This window comes from Varanus komodoensis, unplaced genomic scaffold (genome assembly GCF_004798865.1).
Source record: "Varanus komodoensis strain SLA01 unplaced genomic scaffold, ASM479886v1 scaffold51, whole genome shotgun sequence".
Classification (NCBI taxonomy): domain Eukaryota; kingdom Metazoa; phylum Chordata; class Lepidosauria; order Squamata; family Varanidae; genus Varanus; species Varanus komodoensis.
In genome coordinates this window covers 1,716,269-1,735,989 of record NW_025336100.1, presented here as the reverse complement: position 1 = coordinate 1,735,989, position 19,721 = coordinate 1,716,269, and the positions used below count along the sequence as shown (strand labels likewise).

Below are 19,721 nucleotides of genomic sequence, written 5' to 3'. Positions count from 1 at the left end.
CGGACTGCTGGACCTATAATCAAAAAAATGATTTTTGCTTGAAAAATGAATGGCTCTGTGTTTGCTAAATGAAACTTGGCTGTACATCTCGTAGAAAATTTGGAACTCTTGGAGTTGAAACGAAAATGGGAATGAAACTTTCCAAAGAATGGACCAACAATGAGATAACCTATTCTGGCAAACATAGGAAGCAACAGCTGAGCTCACTTCAGAAAAAAAAATTGATCACAGGGAATCTGCTGCACATAAAGCAGCATTTAAAATAGTTGCTGAAAGCGAAAAAATGACTCTTGAGAATGTTTTTAACATCATTATCTCATGAAAAAATAATAACTGCAAAAATTTTTCAAATTGCATATAAAGTAGTAAAGGAAAATCAATCATTCCATCATTTTGAAACTGAAATTGATCTGCAAGAACTGAACGGAGTTGAAATGGGTCGTATTCTTCATTCTACAAATGCGTGTATTAACATTGTTAATCATACTAGTGAAGAAATGAGGAAAACTGTGGTTAAAGAAATTGTTCAATCCAGTAATAAAATTTCATTGATAATTGATGAATCAACCACAATAAGCAAAAAAACTACCCTCATAGTATATGTTTGATGCTGTATTGAACCGATAAATTTGTTTTTGGACTTGGTAGAACTTGAAAAAGTAACTGCAGAAGGAGTATTTGATTCCCTACTCCAATGTCTTCACTCTTACAGGATGACAGAAGATTATTTTAAAAAATATTTGGTTTCTCTGGCATGTGACGGCGCTGCTGTGATGTTAGGGTGTAAAAGTGGAGTGAAAAAATTGCTGTCAGAACGTTTTCCTTCTGTTATAGTTTGGCATTGTGCTAATCACAGACTAGAATTATCAGTAGGTGATGCTGTCAGGGAAACTTCAGGAATAAATAGATTCAAATCATCTATTGATAAACTTTATGTCATATACCATGCTTCGGCAAAGAATGTTAGAGAGTTGCATTTATGTGCAGAATTACTGGGGGCTGAGCTGCTGAAAATTAGAAGAATTTTAAGTACCCGATGGGTGTCATCTAGTTTGCATACAGTTTTGGCTGTGTGGAATAATTTTGAATCCCTTGTGTATCATTTTGAAGAAGCAATGCATGATCCTACAAGAGATGCAAATGATAAATACACTTATGATGGCTTGAAAAGAAAAATCTCATCTACAGAATTTTTATTGGACCTAGGATTGATGTGTGACGCTCTCCAAGAATTATTAGAATTAAGTTTGGACCTACAGGACTGCAACATGGACTTGTACAAGGCAAATAAGAAAATAAAAATGCTGGTACACATTTTTGAAGAAATAAGACAGAACTTTGGGCCGTATTATAAATGCGCTGTTGCTGCTGTACATGATCTTCGCTTTCATGGAGTTTTACTTCACGAAAAAGATTAAAGAAAGGATCCTCCCATTGACCCAAGTACATTTTATACAGAATTTGAAAGAGTCAATCGAAAAAAGATTGCTTGATAGCAAAGATGATGAGTTGGCGTATTGGTCTCGTGTACTTGATCAAAAACATTGGCCTGAAGATGTTAATACTCAGCTGACATTTGGAGAAGTGAAAATTAGAAACTTGTCAATCAGACTGCAGCTAAATGAAAGAGAAATGATTTGTGGATTCTGTGAATACATTCTCGAAAAGACATATCCAGAAAAACTGTTGCATATGATACGGACTCTGAATACCATTCCCATTTCTTCAAGTGAATGTGAATGCGGGTTTTCGCAGATTTGCCACCCCAACAAGAGCTTCGTTGAAGACTAAGACAATTTCAGCACTTTTGTTCATCAAACTTGTCGGACCACCTCTGAGATTTTTCGATCCTTCAAGGTACGTTGATCTGTGGTTACTCAGAGGACGACATTCGACCATAGATACTAACAGCAGGGAAAGGAGTCGAGAAGATTTGTCAGACGAGAATTGGCTAAAACTTTGGAATTTACTATGAACATTTGCATTAAATACAATAAATTAAATTTATGTTAAGAACTAAATATATTTCTTTTAATAAAAGATTAACAAGGTGTGAGTTCTGGCAGCATTTTTCTTACAAAAATAGCACTGTGTACAAGCTTAGGCTGGTTGAACCCAGGAATGGCTTAACTGAGATACAGATATGAAATGGATATCAAACTCTTTTCAATAGGAAAGATTTCTGAGATTAAAGGCATAGTCCACATTCATACCTTAAAACCATGAATTATAGCATTACATTCTAAAATGTTAATTTATGGCAAGCTGGGGTTTGCTCTCCCCTTGCACAAAACACTAGTAGCTTTATTTGTCTTAATGTGTAATTGTATGGTTTTTGTATTGAATTTGTAGTTTGCTTGATAATTTTGTGAACACTGCCTTGGAGCCCTATGATGGATGACAGTGTCTACATTTAGTACTAGGAAAAGGAGAACTTCTCATGATGTTTATTACCTTATGAATATTGACTTGTCTGTGAGCATACAAGCCCAGATCCTGAGTTCAGATGTCATGAGTAATCATTTTTTTTCTGGTCAGAGGCACAAAATGGTAACAAGTGGGCTACATGCACTTGTTCATTCATACTCTAGTTTAAGCCATAATTCATGATTTACTAATCTGTGAACATGACCATAGTGTTTTATAATGTGTTTAGCTAAGACCAAAGAAACGTCTTGGCTCATATTTGTTCATCTTTCTGCCACTTATGTATTGCAGTTTGTGTGCATGTTCTGAATTGTGAAATTATATCCTGCTACCTAAATGCCACTTGTAATACAGTTTTAAAGCAAATGATCAAACTTGATTTTTGTAATGCTTTTCATACTGATAGCTCTAACATGGACCTGTATGCCAGCAGTTAACAAACTTTAGCAACTGGTCAAAATCTGTGGTTACCATCCTAAGCCTTGTTCCTGGCATCATGCTGAGCTTCAGTAGCATTCCACACACTGCACAAGCTTAGAGATAATTTCTTTCCCAGATCCAAGCCTGAGAGGAGGATTGGTGATCATTCATGTTGAACTGGCTTTATGGGCACGTATGGCTGTAAAGTGAGGAATGACTGTAACGAGCTTTCCTCTCCAGCAGGAAATTTCCCAGAAGAGTTCCCTTGCATCTTTTTCTAAGACAGTTCCTGCTACCCATGCCTTTTACTTTATTAAAAGCTGAATGTATTAAAAATGTCCAATTAATTCAGGTACTTGTAAATCTGTTAGAATATTGTTTAAATGACCAACGAAACATTGCAGCACTACAATAATCTGCAATGCTTATAGTGTTGTAGTTAGCAAAATTGCATGTTGCTTTATAAATGCATTTGTAATGTTTAATGAATATATTAAAATAACTTTCCATCTATGGAATGTCTTAGAGACAGAAGATGAAGTCGAAGAAGAACATGAAGAAAGGCAGCCATCCCCAGAGCCGGTTCAAGAGAATACAAGCAGTACTTACTATGATAGCCATCCTGTAACGTAAGACAAGTTTTCATGCATATGTTACCACCAATTTGCTACACACATTTTAAAACTACAATACAAATTCAATTTTACAGTTTTGAAAAATTGTATCTTAAATTATTGGCTTGTGATAAACTCTGATGTCACTGGTCTACAAGGAGAAAGCCTTGGAAATGAAAGCAGCTAAATTTTACCAGAATTGGGTCACTAATAAAAGAAAATTAAGTCCTGAATATTAATTGGCTCCTGTTTCCAAGATACAACTTCAGGTCAAAATTGCATCAAAATAATTAAAAATTATGAGGGGGTTGTGCGATTATGCTCCATAACTTTTCTGCAAAAGGTGATATAGCAATGAGAATGGTCATTTAGTTCACTCTGTGAAATTAGATGTGGTTCAGGAGGATCATACGGTGGGCTAAAGTTTGGGTACGCTGGCATCGATGGCCCTGGATCAGCTGCATCCTGCTCATTGTCTTTATTATCATCTGAGTCTAGAGAGTAGGATTCTGGTGGATCTGGAATTGGCAAGTCCTCACCATGGAGTAGAGGATGCAGTGTGGATGGAATGTTTGGATATTCCATGGTCCACTTCTTCTTTCTTGAGATCCTTTTTGCAATTTGGGGAACCATGCAAAAATAGCAGTTGCTACTATGATCAGAGGGTTCCCTCCACACCATTGGGACTGTGAAAGGCATGAACTTTTTCTTCTTCTTTAGCCAATGATACAGATAAGTTGCACATGTAGTGCAACAATAATGAGGGGCCCAACTCTTGTCCTGATCCCCTATTTTGCATCCAAAATATAGGTAGTATGTCTTTTTTACCATTGCCATCATGCTGCACTTTTGAGATGCAAAGGTAACCTCGCCACAAATGTTGCAGAACTTATTTGTGTTGTTTACACAGTTTCAAAGCATCTTGGCTTCTGAGGGAAAATACCACGCAACTGTTCCTTGGAAATGTTAGGCAATGACACTTTCACAAGCCACCAGATGTAATTGTGATGCGTAGATCTGACCAAGACAAATGTTCCTTTCAATAAAAGAACAATAAATTGCAGTTAGGTAATAATCTTTAGTCTCAAAGTGAAGATAAATTTATACACTTCCATGTGGTACCATTTTCATTGTTCTACTATACTTGTAAGTTACGAGGCATCATGATCATCAGACACCTCCCTCCCTTGTAGGCAAATATACTCTCCTGTGTATAAATCTTTATTGTGAAATATTGTGAAGACTTTAGCCAACCAACACCTTTATCACCTGTTTTTTAATTCATCTAATCAAAATATGTAAGAATTAGCACATTTTATCTCAGAGGTCGATAATTTCCCAAAATTTATAGACCAGTGTATCAGGAAGTAAGATTGTCCAGACTTTATTTTTCTGGAATTATACTGACACAATTGCATAGTTGAACAATGATAAGACTGCTTTTGGGGGAAAAATCATGGGACATATGGCTTTCTTTCAGAGATCTTCATGCCACATTTTAGAAAGGTAATTAGACATCTGTATTTTATTTTTATCTTTTGGCTCATTTCTATGTACTGGTTTGTACATAAAATTTGCAAGTGAGCCAGGGTGTAAGTGGATAAGGTAACTGAGAAGGCAAGTTTAACATTCATTGCAAATTCCTAGGAAGCCAGCTTGTATGGAAATAATTTGCTTACATGGGTTTTTTTTGGCAGGTGTGCTAATTACATAATGGACAATACAGTTAATTTTTACCACAGTATAAGAATGGATTTGGCTACTGATAGCCAAAAATGAGAGGCTAGTGAAATTGTGTATCAACAAAGGAGTTCAATACAAACATGAGTTGCAGGATGAATGATATTCCTAGATGAGTAATTTATGATGGCATGTACCCCTGAAAGTTGCCATTCAATTCAGATAATTCAGATAGCATTTGAGGTTAAGCAAAGTTTAACAGTTTTTGATTTACACAATTTTTAGTAATGGAGTAGAAGAAACCTTGGAAGAATCTTCTCATGAACCAGAACCAGAGCTGGAATCTGAATCAAAAACTGAAGAACTGAAACCTGAAGCTGAAGAAAAGAATCTGGAAGAACTAGAAGAAAAATCTCCATCTCCACCTCCTGTAGAAACAGCTTCTCTACCACAGGAACCACCAAAGGTTGGTTAAGTTAGGATGCTTTGTCTAATTATATTGAAACTGGTTAGCAAAACCCAATTCTGAGAAAGACTGGGATAACCATAATCACAAATAGACTGGGAATAAAGTTTGCACTGAGTGTTTAGTTTCTGAACTTTGTTCCTGTTGTGCTGCAGTTGACATCCAAAGGAAAAATGTTTTTAATTTATATTGCAACTATTAAGGGATTTAAGTTGCGTGTAAAGTTACAGCTCATTATCAGTGTTGGCATGGCATGGTAGACCTTTAACTGTATTCTGCATTTTTACTGTATTTAGCTTTCAGTCTTTCACAACTTAACTTAAAATACATATAGTCCTAAGATTAGATCCCAGTAGGTGAGGAGAAATACCACAACTTTTATGTGCTGTGTGGTAAGAGTTGGCTTAATAATTTGGAGTTTGTAGGAAGACACTTAACAAATTTACCCAGAGTCATTAAAATGTTTAATAATGGCATCTTTGTTTTAGTATTTCGGAATTATATAATCTACTTTTCTGCTTTCATTCCCAGGGGTTTATAGAGACATAATACTCTTGACTTATTAAACAAAACGAAGAGTTCAGGAGTGGAATGTAGGAGTGCATGTACCCTTCTCTTGCTGGCTTTAACTGCAGTTTAGCATTTCATTGGCATGAGTGTTAACTTTTAACCACCATTAATATTAACTCAGGTTCCAGCCTAATTTGGATTTCAAATCTGGGTTTGAAACTAGTTAGCAACTCTAGTTTTGCTCATTTTATTTTTTTCAATTACCACTTTGCCACAAAAATAATCAAAACATCTTATGGATACATTAAAATAGAATAAAATTTAAACTGATTTAACAGTAAATGAAAAAGGAGAGTAAAAATATGCACCAATGACTAAAAGCACCACAATTCAGCAGTTTAAAACCATTCATTTTAAAAGAATTAAGTAAAAACAGGACTGCTATTGTAAAATGTAAGAAGTTTGATGCCTCCAGGCTCATCTTCCTAGGGATGGCATTCTTTAAGTAGGGACTGCAAGTGAAAGGCCATATTTGGTTGTCATCTATCCTTAATAGCAAGGACACCTAGAAATCAGCCTCAGACAATCATTTTATGAACAAATTTATGTGGAAGGATTGCTCTTTTAGATACCTTGATCCCAAGCTGTAAAGACCTTTAATGTTTAAAACAAAACTTTGAATTGGAAGTATTGGAAACATAATAGAAGTTAGTGTAGCTGCTTCAAGACTGCCAAGATATAGAACTGGTCCCAACTGGTAACCTAAACACCATATTTGACACTTTTCAATAGTCTTAAAATGAGTTCTAGTAGCATAAATGAGATTTGAACAGTCCTGTGCATGTCACAGTCATACCAGCCTTAGCTGGTAAAGAGCACTTTGTGCCACAGATGGCACTTGAGTAGAAGTAGCACCTCCTAGTAGCACCCCCATACCATGAATTTCCTCTTTAGACGGGCATATTCTAGCTGTGAGAAATTGTGTTTTGTCCTGCAGTGATATTAGCCCTGGCAGTGCTGCTATTGCATGCTACCACAGTAAAGACTGCAAGTAAGGTAATAGAGGAATTTGATCCAGAGAGAGAAGGTTTTTTTGGGAGTAACTCTTCCCATTCTCTTAACCAGGGCTAAATTCCACTTCAGAGAAGCTCTTGGGAGCTGTATTTCAGTGGTGGGAGGGCCCAGAGACAAAACACAGAAAGTCAGAAGGGGCCTCCTGAGCCATTTAGGCTGACCCCCAGCACAAGCCAGCTCTGCTCATATAATGTCCAACATGTGGGTCTCCAATCTTTACTTGAACTCCCTCACTGATGGGGCCTCCACCACCTCCCATGGAAGCTCATTCCATACGTTAGGGGTCCTAACCATCAGAAAGTACTTCCTGACACCCAGCTTAAAGCCCTGTTCCTAGAGCTTTGTCCCATTGGATCACGTCCTTCCCTCCATCACAGGGAAGAACAGGTCACAACATTCTACCTTGTGACATTCCTTCACAGACCCATAAGTCACTATAAGATCCCCTCTGAGTCTCCTCTTTTCCAAGCTGAAAAGTCCCAGTTCCCTCAATCTCATCTGATAAGGCATCCCCCGCAATCCAGCTACCATCCTTGTGTCTTTGCACAGAACTACTTCTAAGCTTGCTATGTCCCTCTTGTAATGTGGAGCCCAGAACTGGACAGAGTACTGTGGTTGGGGATGCACTGGAGTCAGCAACAGACTTCTCTTGATCTGGAAGCCACACCTCTGGCTATTCATCCAAGGGTGGCATTTGCCCTGTTAAGCACAGCATCACACTTCTGTCTCATGTTTAGTTTGCTGTTGACAGGTACCCTGAGATCTGTTTCACAAGTGCTGCTCCCCATCCTGTACCTATGGCACTTATTCCTGATTCCAAAGTGCAAGACTTTGAATGCCATCCTGTTGTCATGTGCCCACTTCCACAGTCTGTCCAGATCTTTTGGATTTGGAGTGCCTGCTTCTCTGTTGTGGCCACCATTTGGTATTGTCTGCAGATTTGGTCAGCGGACTAGTTACCCCTTCCTCCATGTCATTGATAAAAGAGAAAGAGCTGAAATGATTAAAAAAATCCCAACGTATCATGGTTTAATGCTCTTATTGCAAGCAGCTAAACATTAAAAGAGACATTTCAACCCTTTAGGATGGGTAAAAAGCAGCACAAAAGCTGGGAAAGTATCAAATGAATGGTGGTGACAAAGGAGTAAACATAGCTATCTGGAGAATCCTGGGGGGTGGAATTGGGACTCCAGGAGAGCTAGGTTTAACACCTGGGTCTGAGGTTTACTACCTCTGCTCTTAACCATGGAAATATTAAGTCTTTCTAGGTACAAAAGAGAGAATGAAATGTTTACACTTGCATAATAATCTCTTTTGAAAATTGATTTGGCAGTCATTGAGGAATTAGCTATTTTAAGGTGATGAAACTGAGCATAGCACTTGATTTGTTCATGGTTGCTGAAATTAATAGATAGCTAAAATGATAAAATGCTCATAATTTGTGTTAGTGTTTAATCCTGAGACTGCTTTGGAGTAGATCAGGAATGTTTTCATTGGTCTAGTTTTCCCTTAAGTAATGTTGGTGGTTTGCCATGATCAGTAGATCAGGTTTGTTGCATTTCCTGCAGGCTTTCTCCTGGGCTTCAGTGACCAGTAAAAACCTGCCTCCTAGTGGTTCTGTTTCTTCCTCTGGAATTCCAACCCATGTTAAAGCACCAGTCTCACAGGTAACCAATCTGTGAACACTTTAGCCTGTCTCCTTGTTTATATCTACAAATTGCTTCACTAACAAAGCAAGTAATTGCTTGAATTGTACCAATCTGTTGCCTAATATATAAGCCAACATCCTGTACCAACTTATGACTGTTTGTAGGCTGGTTCATTCATCTTTTGACAGTTTATGGTCACTCCTGTTTCTACAATGTTTGCAGAAGAGTGATATGAAAGAATTGTGGGTAGGGGCTGGATAACTTAGTAGTTGTCAAACTAAGGCATTCCAGTAACATTTTTCTTAGGGTAGAAGGTCTTTAAATTAACTTCGTGTCCTTTCTCCAAAATGTTTTACAACACAATGGACATAAATCCTAAAGATGTCGATGTTTTCATGTTTTTGTAAAAAATGCAGACCCAGTAGTTACCTAAAAGCACTTTTATAGAGGCTCCTATCTAAAATTTAATAGCATACAAGAAAATAGCAGTTGTGATAGCTTATGCCATTGTTTTTCTTTAAGTCCAGTGATAAATATTCCTCTGAACAAAATAGAACAGAGTGTGGTACCCTTTCTACACTCTCTACAGGTGTAAAGTTTCATGTATTCATGGATGTTTGTTTCTAAATGATCGAAGTGTAGCCTTGCAAATGCATTCATTGAAGATAATAGCTTACCCCATCCGTATAGACCCATGGTTAAGCTTCAGCTTGTGCAGTTCCTCTATAATAATTTAAGAAGCTGCAAATTCCCACATATGTAGAATAATGTTCAGGAATAGCATTTTCAAGATATGACTGCTTCTTAAAAATTAAGTGCTGGTCTTTGAGCATAAGCAATATGTTGTTACCATGTCTACCCAGCCCAAATATATCTAGTATTTTCTTAAACAAGTTTTTATACATTAGAAATACAGGTAGAAGATATCCTGCTTCTGTTTAAGCAAAAGGGTGTCAGTGGCTTTTCTAGTACATTGCCTTCCAAAAAGATTCTTCCAGTAATTTGGAGGTTCTGGAGGACATACTGGCCTGCTCAAGGAGGGACTGGGGTTTTAGATACTGGGGTTTTAGTGAGAGAACCTTCTCTTAGATGAGGTGTACGAGCTGGCCATATGGAACAGGATGTATATCTTTATCAGGTGTTAGAAGAATTACTTTGCCTCTGCAAAAGTAAGCTTTGCATAAGAAGTCTGAAAAGGATTGTGTATTCATGGAAGAGAACAGTTCCACAATTTGCAGAGTGGTTATCCATATTGAGTTCTACTAATTCTGAATGTCTCCACTATGTGGTACACTTCTTTTCATGGTCTCAAATTATTTTCTGGTGGGAATTGCCTGTAGAGATTTGGTTCACCTCACCTTTTGACTGCATTTGTCACTTTTTAGGGGTCCCCAAGAGGGGGAATGGGAGATAATCTCATCTTTCATTCTTGGTTAGAGATAGAAATTGTGTTTCCTGTTGCAGCCATTTGTCAGTCTGTGTAGATGTAGCTACTGTATTGGGTAGCTGGGATAGCTCCAAAGCAAAGTGAGTGTGCCTTCAGCCACTGCCATCTTAATATTCCATGACTGCCTCTCAGATGTATGTTGGGTCCAGAAACATTCTTAAGAATTGATGATGACCTGTGGCTGTTACCTAATGCTTTTTTCTGTGGTTTCCCATGAAGGGAAAAAGAAATAGGGATGTCTTTCACATCTGTGAGGAACCAAAGAAAACAGTTGGGGCCTAGTAAGCCAACTTAGGGCATGGGGTGGAGAGGGAGGGAAACCAAACAAAACCTAGCAGGGGCTAGAAGAAACACTTGAGAGCAACCTCAGTGCTGGGAAGGGTTGTTTGCTTCCACGTCTGAATAGATAAAGAGAAAAAGAGGAAGAAAACCTTTGAGGGAGAATTTTTGATGGCTCCTGAAAAAGTGATATGATTTTTCATGGGCGGGGGGTAGGTAATGGATGGATGGATGCTGGTTGCTTGTGGGTATGAGCATGCATACATTTGTGTGTGGTGACCTAGGATGAGAGAAGAGGAACAAGTTGACTGGGATAAGGGGGATAGGAGAGAAAAAGAGTTTGCTTTTTTGTGAAATAGTTATCTGTTGGCACTGAGAACTATGTTTAAAAGGGTTGTGCAATGCATTGAATCATACACTCTACCTCTCCCTTGTACTCAGGCTTTTGGACAGGTTACGTGTCCTTTATAGCTAGTTAGGCTTCCCATGGATGCCATTTTGCAGTGGTGTGCAGGTCAGTTTCTCAAATTGCCAAGCATGCAATGGGCACATGTGAGATTTGAAGCAGCGACTACCAAATTCATAGCTCTGTCCTGTAATCACTGCTATGCACCAGCTTTCTCTGATAGCTCTATAAACATATGCTGGGAATTAACTGTGAACTAAGAGACTGTGGGGCAATTTCTACTCTCCTCAGGCAAGGATGCAGGTGGCTATTTGCAAACCTGGATTAGGATTTATACTTCCGTATTGAATGTTATAAAGGATGCTTCTTTGATCAAATTTGTATTGAGAGCCACAGGGATTTATTTTTGCATAATATGCTTTGCTATGCTTGCTTGAGTTCAACAGGGAGCAAGAGCTGTACATGCATATAAACAGTCTGATTTGCTGAATTGTAGTGGGGTTTTTTGTAGCAATGCTACTGCATTTGGTATACATACCATGCACTCAGCCAGTGTATGTTATCTTATGTTTCTTCTTACATTCAAATAACACATCTCTGAACCAATAAGATTGCTCTTTAAGCTTGGTTCTTTTGAATCTTAAAAGATAAGTGAACATTTCAGTTTCCATAATCCATACCCAAGAGGTTTTGAGGTTTGATCAGTTAAATCACTACAGTAGTTATACATGATCCTGTACATGCTTGCACAGGAAAGCAGGTGCTACTGAACACAAAGCGATTAGCTTCCAAGTCAATGTGTGCAAGACTAAGCCTGAATTGTTGCTGCCCGTAAAGTGCAAAACTATTGTCATATTTTATTGAAAAAAAATTTAACTGCTAAGAGAAGATTAAAAAATAATTCTTGTCTTGTCAGAATAGTGCTCCAGGTCATGCATTGTTTCCAATTGTCTCTTCTTCTATTGATTGCCATCTTGCCCTAGGAACTTCTTGGATGTAGAATGAATTTGGCATCCAAGTACATTCATAAAAATACACATAGTTTAAGATTATTGAATCTTGAAAAATTAAAAATGACTGAATTTTTTCTCCGTTTCTATATCACTAGAAGAAACCACATCGAGTTCTTATAATTAGAAATTAATCAATCCTCATCTTTCAGATGCAAAAGGGTTTTTTCCCTCCAACATTTCTACTATATATTAGAGATAAATAATGAACAGTTTTACTCCCAAAGAACTGAACAGATAAACTCTCAAAGAACTTGACTGATTAAATAGCTTTCCCTCACCTTTAACATTTGAATAATAACTAAACCTCACAACAATGTATCTTAAAATTCTGTGTTTCATTAATTTACAAAGAATTTGCAAAAGTCTTCTTTGTGGATTTGGTCCCTGTGTGGAGCCTGTTGTTGGAATGATTTCATAGCTCAGGGCATTCTGGTGGGAACCCTTTCCCCACTCCACCATTGGTTGTTGCTTGTTTAGTCTCTAAGTCATGTCCAGCCCCTCACAACCCCATGGACAACATTCCTCCAGACTCTTCTGTCTGTCCTCTAACATACCCTGGAATCCACTCAATTCTTTAGTGCTCAGCCTTCCTTATGGTCCAACTTTCAAAGCCATTCATTGCAACTGGGAAAACCATAGCTTTGACTATACGAACTTTTGTCAGCAGGGTGATGTCTTTGCTTTTTAGTATGCTGTCCAGATTTGCCATAGTTTTCCTTTCAAAGGAGCAAGCGTCTTTTAATTTCTTGACTGCATTCACTGTCTGCTGTGATCTTGGAGCCCAAGAAAATAAAATCTGTCCCTACCTCCATTTCTTCCCCATCTATGAGCCGTATTTGCCAGGAAGTGATAAAACCAGATGCCATGATCTTAGTTTCCTTAATGTTGAGTTTCATGCCAATATTAGCCCTCTCCTCTTTCACCCGCATCAAGAGGCTCTTTAGTTCCTCTTTACTTTCTGCCATTAGAGTGGTATCGTCTGCATATCTGAGGTTGTTGATATTTCTCCCAGCAATCTTAATTCTGGCTTGTGATTCAAATTAGCATGGCCTTTCGCATGATGTTATATAACTGCATATAACTGTTATATAACTGCATATAAGTTAAATAGGCAGGGCGACAGTATACAGCCTTGCCGAACTCCTTTCTCAATTTTGAACCAATCAATGGTTCCATGTCCAGTTCTCACTGTTGCTTCTTGACCCACATATAGGTTTCTCAAGAGACAAATAAGATGGTCTGGTACTCCCATCTCTTTAAGAACTTGCCACAATTTGTTGTGAACCACACAATCAAAGCTTTAGCATAGTTAATGAAGCAGAAGTAGATGTTTTTCTGGAACTCCCTAGCTTTCTTCATGATCCAGCATATGTTGGCAATTTGATCTCTAGTTCCTCTCCCTCTGCGAAACCCTGCCTGTACTTCTGGTAGTTCTCGGTCCACATATTGCTGAAGCCTAGCTTGGAGGATTTTGAGCATAACTTTACTATAATGTGAAATGAGTGCAATGGTGTGGTAGTGTGAACATTCTTTGGTATTGCCCTTCTTTGGGATTGGAATGTAAACTGACCTTTTCCAATCCTGTGGCCACTGTTGAGTTTTCCAAATTTGCTGGCATATTGAGTGTAGCACTTTTACTGCATCGTCTTTTAGGATTTTGAATAGATCAGCTGAAATACCATCACCTCTGCTAGCTTTGTTGTTGCTCAGACTTCCTAAGGCCCATTTGACTTCACACTCCATGATGTATGGGTCAAGGTCAGCAAGCACACTACCATGGTTATCAAGGACATTAAGATCTTTCTTGTATAGTTCTCCCCTGTACCCTTGCCACCACTTCTTAATCTCTTCTCCCTCTGTTAGGTCCCTACCATTTTTGTCCTTTACATAAAACATTCCCTTGATGTCTCCAATTTTCCTGAAAATATCTCTAGTCATTTCCATTCTATTGTTTTTCTCTATTTGTTTGTACTGCTCATTTATATTTATATTTATTTATTTATTTGATTTTTAACCAGTCCATTAGCAATCAGGCTCCCTGTCTCTTTATTATTTATTTATTTATTTGGAATTTTTGTATGCCATCCCATCGCTTATAGCCTCAGAACGGCTCACATAAAATAAATAAACATAATACATAATAAAATAATACAGTTAAAAACCCAGAATCACCCTGGCTGCAAAATTAAAACCTACAGATATTATTCAGAGTTGCTAAAATATTGTTTAAATAAAAAGGTCTTAGCCTGGTGCTGAAAAGCAAATAACAACAGCGCCAGGCAGACCTCTCTGGGGAGCGCATTCCATAGATGGGGCGCCACCGCAGAGAAAGCCCTCCTCTGGGTACTTTGCCTCCTGATTGCTCTCCCGGAGGGCTCCTGGAGGAGGGCCTTTGCTGCCGATCTCAAGGGGCGGGAGGGCAAATAAAGAAGCAGGCGTTCCTTTAGGTATCCAGGTCCCAAGCCATTAAGGGCTTTATACGTAATAACCAGCACCTTGAATTGAGCCCAGACTTCAATGGGAAGCCAGTGAAGCTGGTAGAGGACTGGGGTTATGTGAGAATAACACCCAGTCCCCATCAACAACCTGGCTGTTCTGTTTTGCACCATCTGAAGTATCCGAATTGTCTTCAAGGGCAACCCCACGTAGAGCGCGTTACAGAAATCCAACCGGGAAGTAACCAATGTGTGCGTCACTGTCGCTAGGCAATCATCCTCCAGGTAGGGATGCAGCTGATAGATTAGCCGAAGCTGAAGGAAAATGCTCCTCGCCACCGCAGTCACTTGAGCTTCCAAGGACAGCTCTGGGTCGAGGAGCACTCCCAAGCTGCGGACTGTATCGTTTAGAGGGAGTGCAACCCCATTCAGGACAAGGTCCAAGTCATCTACCCAGGAGCTCGAACCACCCACCAGCAGGACCTCTGTCTTGTCTGGATTGAGTTTCAGTTTATTGGCCCTCATCCAGCCCATTACCTCGGCCAAGCACTGGTTCAGTATAGCCACTGCCTCACCTGGGTTGGTAGAGAACGAGAGGTAGAGCTGGGTATCATCAGCATACTTATGATTCCGCAGCCCACACCTCCTGATGACCTCTCCCAGTGGTTTCATGTAGATGTTGAATAGCAGTGGGGACAGAATGGACCCCTGCGGTACTCCATGGCAAAGCTGCCATGGCGCAGAGCCAAAGTCCCCCAGCACCACCTTCTGGAATTCCTTTGTGAGTGTTTTTCCTTGCCTCATCTTTTTTGCCTTTAAAAATTTTTGCCTATCAGAAATTTCATCTTGCTTTTCTTAAAAATGTCTAAATCATTATCTGTTTTATCCTACCTTTCAGAAAATACCAGCTTGTCCTTTGTATTCCTTCTACTCCCTTTTTCTACCTTAGTGATGGCATCTAAGGCACCTTTTAGAAAAATACGTGCAGTTCAGCAGCAGCAAGCTCCTGCCAGTAGACAGGCACTCACTATGTCTGCTCTTCCTTGGCAAGGGGCTTGTGGTCAATCAGTTCACGCACTGCGAGACCTTCACTAAGCAGGCAGGAAGCATGGGGCAGGGTGCCTTCACACAGAACTTTGGAGCAATGCACTCCAAGTGGTGGATGCCATTAAGCCACCAGAACCACCGAACAGTCAGCATCTGAGTCTTCCTCCTTGCCTCAGTCTGCACCTCCTGCAATTACTGCCCTAACCACTGGCTGATTACCAATCCCAACTCCAGGGAGATCCTTAAAGTTAAAAAAGGTAAAAGGGTTGGTTACAAAAGGAAGCAAAGTTGGCAGGAGCCGGAAACACCTAGTACAATCAGAGAAGCAGTGACTGAATCCAACTGGATGGGAAACATTGACATCAGATACCCTGGAACAGGGTCATTCATACTGAGGTCTGAAATTATTTCATCTTTGGTATCAGAAGGAGAGATTTGGGACACCTCTCTACTTGCTCACCCATTTTCTGCAGTCTCAGCCTGGCTACAGCTAATTACTCCATCTCCAGTGCATCTGGACCATAAAACCATCCAAACTAATCTCTACAGGGACTGTTCTGTCTCTCCCATTTCAGACTGGGACAGACAGTACTCTGTCCAACCTGTGTACTGAGGCTTCTATGATCCATAAGGATATCTTCGCCATAGGAATTCCTCTACAACCCCTCGTACTGGCCAGACTACCATCCAGAAGTTTGTGGGAGACCAGAGCAGTTCTTTAACCAACTTGTGTTCCAAAGGACACTAGCTCCACTACTAAGTCCTCAGCAGCCAATGTCCTCACCTGCAAATCTTTGGAGACCTCTCTAATGTGCAACCTCCATTATGCCACGTTGTTGACTGTGTTTTCCTGCTCCATACCATCATCTCTGTCAGATATCAAAGACTACAGTTCTGACACCGACATCTATTCATCAGTTGCACTATCTACTTCCTATTTGGATGTAGTTCTGAGAGCCAAAGACCCTGTTTCCTTTTGAAAGGACAAGGGCCATTTCTCTAGACAAGGTCTAGAGCATGGGTCCTCAAACTAAGGCTTGTGGGCCGCATCTGGCCTGCCATGCCCATTTAACTGGCCCACCCCACAGGTTTTACACTCGCTGGGCACGAGGCATGGCTTGCTCAAGAGGAGGTCATTTTGGACTAGCTCAGAGAAAACGATCTCCTTGTGAGCAAGCTGGCGCTGTGCCCTGCACGCATGGCGGCAGCTTGCTTGCGAGGAGATAATTTTGGATTCAATCGGAGAAAATGATCTCCTTGTGAGCAAGCTGGCGCCTTGCCGTGCGCACGCCTGGAGGTGGCTTGCTCGCAAGGAGGTCTTTTGGACTCGATCTCCTCGCGAGCAAACCGGCGCCTTGCCCCACACATCCCCTGTCCCTGCCTCGCGTGTGCACACTCCCTGCTTCCTCACCAACCTGTGCCCCTCCCCCCTGCTGGCATTGCCTTGGCAGCCCATGCCCACTGCTGGTACCTGTCAACTAGCCCCCTTTAAAAAAGGTAGAGGACCCCTGGTCTAGAGGATGGGCCAAACACTTGGACCAACAACAAAGCTGTAATCAGAGAAAGTGTCCAGTCTTTGATGTCATGTACATGGAAGAATGAATGGCAATGGCTACATCATTCCTGCCTATACTTAACAAACTGTACAACAGTCATGGAATGCTCCATCATTGATGCCATCATTGTCCAAGAAACAGGAAAATATGTATAGGGTGCAGGAGAAGAACATGACTTTCTTTTTCCATCATCCAAACCTGAACTCCATTGTTGTGGAGTCAGAACAGAGAAAGTCACACAGTGACCACTGCTCCAGTTGACAAGGAGGGATGCCACCTGGATGTTTTGGGGAGACATATCCACTTATCCTTGGGACTGGAACTCTGGGTAGCCAGCTACCACACCATCATGGTAAGGTACCAGCTTTTCCTATGGGAGAAGATCAGATCTCTTGCAATTACCTGCCAAAGCAACAAAGAGAACACATCGGAGTCTTAGCAAGTCCAAAATGAGGTCTCTCTCCCATATTCTGATCAATATTGCTAGGCAGACTATGGCATAAAGACCATGTCAGTACTATGGTGCTGTGGAGAGATGCCTGGCAGTGCTTTTCTGGTCTATCAAAAAAGGGCTGATCCCTCATCAAAGATCTGCCATTCAATGGGGATGGACTCTTCAATGCAAAGACTCTTCATATACAAGGCACAGACCACAGTAGTTGGGGATTTTCCTCCCTCCCCATCGAGAGACCATGTAAATGGTTTGGATCTAGGGCACCCCCAGTTTCAACTCAGGCATGGGATGATAGATAATCTCATCAGCACTTTCCACTGCAGTCAAGACAAAAAGGTCTTATCAAATACAATGGTACCTTGGCTCACAAATGCCTCAGTTCACAACCAAATCAGGTCGCAAACAAAATTTCATTAAAAAATTGACTCAGCTCATGAACTTCACATTGGGTGGCAACCACGATCGCGGCCATCTCCCCACCACCCCCGAGTGGGGAGATGGCCACGATCGCAGTTGTGCTCGGGCAGGGAAGACAGGCATGATTGTGGTTGTGCTCGGGGTGCGGCGGGGAGATAGCCAAGATCACGCCCATCTTTCCTGCATGAGTGCACCGTGATTGCGCCTGTTTTTCCTGCACCAGTGCAACCGCGATCTTGGCCATCCTCCCCCAGCATGATCGTGTCTGTCTCCCCACGAGTGTGCCCAGCTCCTCCCCCGAGTGCCTCTGTGAGTGTGCCCATCTATGGCCATGGCTGCAAGTGCGCTTGTTCTGGTTTGGGGGAGATGACCATGCTTGTGCTCAGGGTTTGGGGGGAGATGGCCATGATCTTTGTTGTTCTTTGTCACTTTGCTTCAAATTTTTCTGATTTAAAAGAATAGTTACAGAACGGATTAACCTTATTTACATTGAACCTTATGGGGAAATTTGACTTGGCTCACAACCAATTTGTGTCATGACCAGAGTCCTGGAACGGATTAAGTTCGTGAGTCATGGTACCACTGTACCATCAAAGCCAAAAGTGCTCCAACCAAGATTGCTGCAAAATTGGTATGTATAGGTAGACTGGAAGGAAGCGTACTTCCACATCTCAGTAGAATATTCTTACAGGTGCTTCCAGAGAGACCTTCCATTTCTAAGCTGATCGACAACAGTTGCTGTGAGATCACCTCTTTCTATGCTAAACCCTTTGGTTCCTGCCCAAGGTCACTGCCTTGGGCTTATCTCTTGAAGTAGGCCATTAGTGGTGATAGCCCCATTTCTGGAGCACAGCTGCTGCCTCTCCAGGCAGGGGCAGGCAGCTACTCCACAGGACAAGCAGTCCTCTTACCCTGCCTTGCTCCGTGAAAGTCAATGGAATTGACCTGGTGTTTGCTTTGCTGAAGTTTGGCACAGGGATTCTGGCATGCAAAGCAGCAGACATTGCTGTCATTCATGTAGAGTGTGCCTTCAGTGGTACGAGTTGCAGGCCAGACGGTTCCTGTGCCAAGGAGATACTCCGGCATGTGAAGGACAGAGTGGAGCATCTTGTTCACTCCGAGGGTCACCAGCTGCTCCTGGTGATCCATGTGGGCACAAACGATGTGGTCAGGCAGGGTGTGGTCAGGATCACCAGGGGCTTGGAGGCCTTGGGGAAGAAACTCAGGGAGCTAAAGGCCCAACTGGCCTTCTCGTCAATCTTACCAGTCCGGGCATTTGGGCCAGGAAGGGACAGGAGGGTCTCCGAGGTGAACAACTGGCTTAGGGTGTGGTGCCAGAAGGAATGCCTCGGGTTCCTCGACCACGGCACTCGGTTTTTGCCAATGAACTTCTGGCAAGGGACGGGTTACACCTCACGAGGATGGGGAAAAGGTCCTTTGGAGATGCTCTAGCGAGCTTCATCCGGAAGACTTTAAACTGAGCCAGGCGGGGTGGGGGGTTCAGGCCCCACAGAAACGTGTCTGCACTGGGCAAGTGTGGGGAGAGGATCAGGGCTCTGGGAGCAGGGTTTTAGAGGTGGAGCAGGGACGGACAGGACTCCTACAGAGAGGGGCCAGGTATGAGGGAGGATGGGAGGAAGGAGGAGGCTGGGAACTCCAAGGAAAGGAAGTGGTGGGAAGGAGTTGAGGTGCATGTACACCAATGCTAGGAGCATGGGTAATAAGCAGGAAGAGCTTGAAGCTCTCCTGGGAATAGGAGGGTATGACCTGGTGGGAATCACAGAAACCTGGTGGGATGAAAGGCAAGTCTGGAATGTGAACATAGAG

General features: G+C 41.4%; 1 protein-coding gene across 5 annotated transcripts in view; it reads left to right on the top strand.

Moving 5' to 3' along the window:
* The window catches only part of LOC123031876 (ras GTPase-activating protein-binding protein 2), an 83,440-nt gene that overhangs the window by 27,187 nt on the left and 36,532 nt on the right, over window positions 1-19,721 (top strand). For 4 of the 5 annotated variants that reach the window (XM_044447320.1, XM_044447318.1, XM_044447317.1 and 1 more), the window contains exons 6-8: window positions 3,374-3,476; window positions 5,427-5,607; window positions 8,760-8,858. In XM_044447320.1, the coding sequence (XP_044303255.1) occupies window positions 3,374-3,476; window positions 5,427-5,607; window positions 8,760-8,858 (383 nt within the window). The remainder of the gene's footprint in view (window positions 1-3,373; window positions 3,477-5,426; window positions 5,608-8,759; window positions 8,859-19,721) is intronic. The other variant, XM_044447321.1, reaches the window with a different exon arrangement.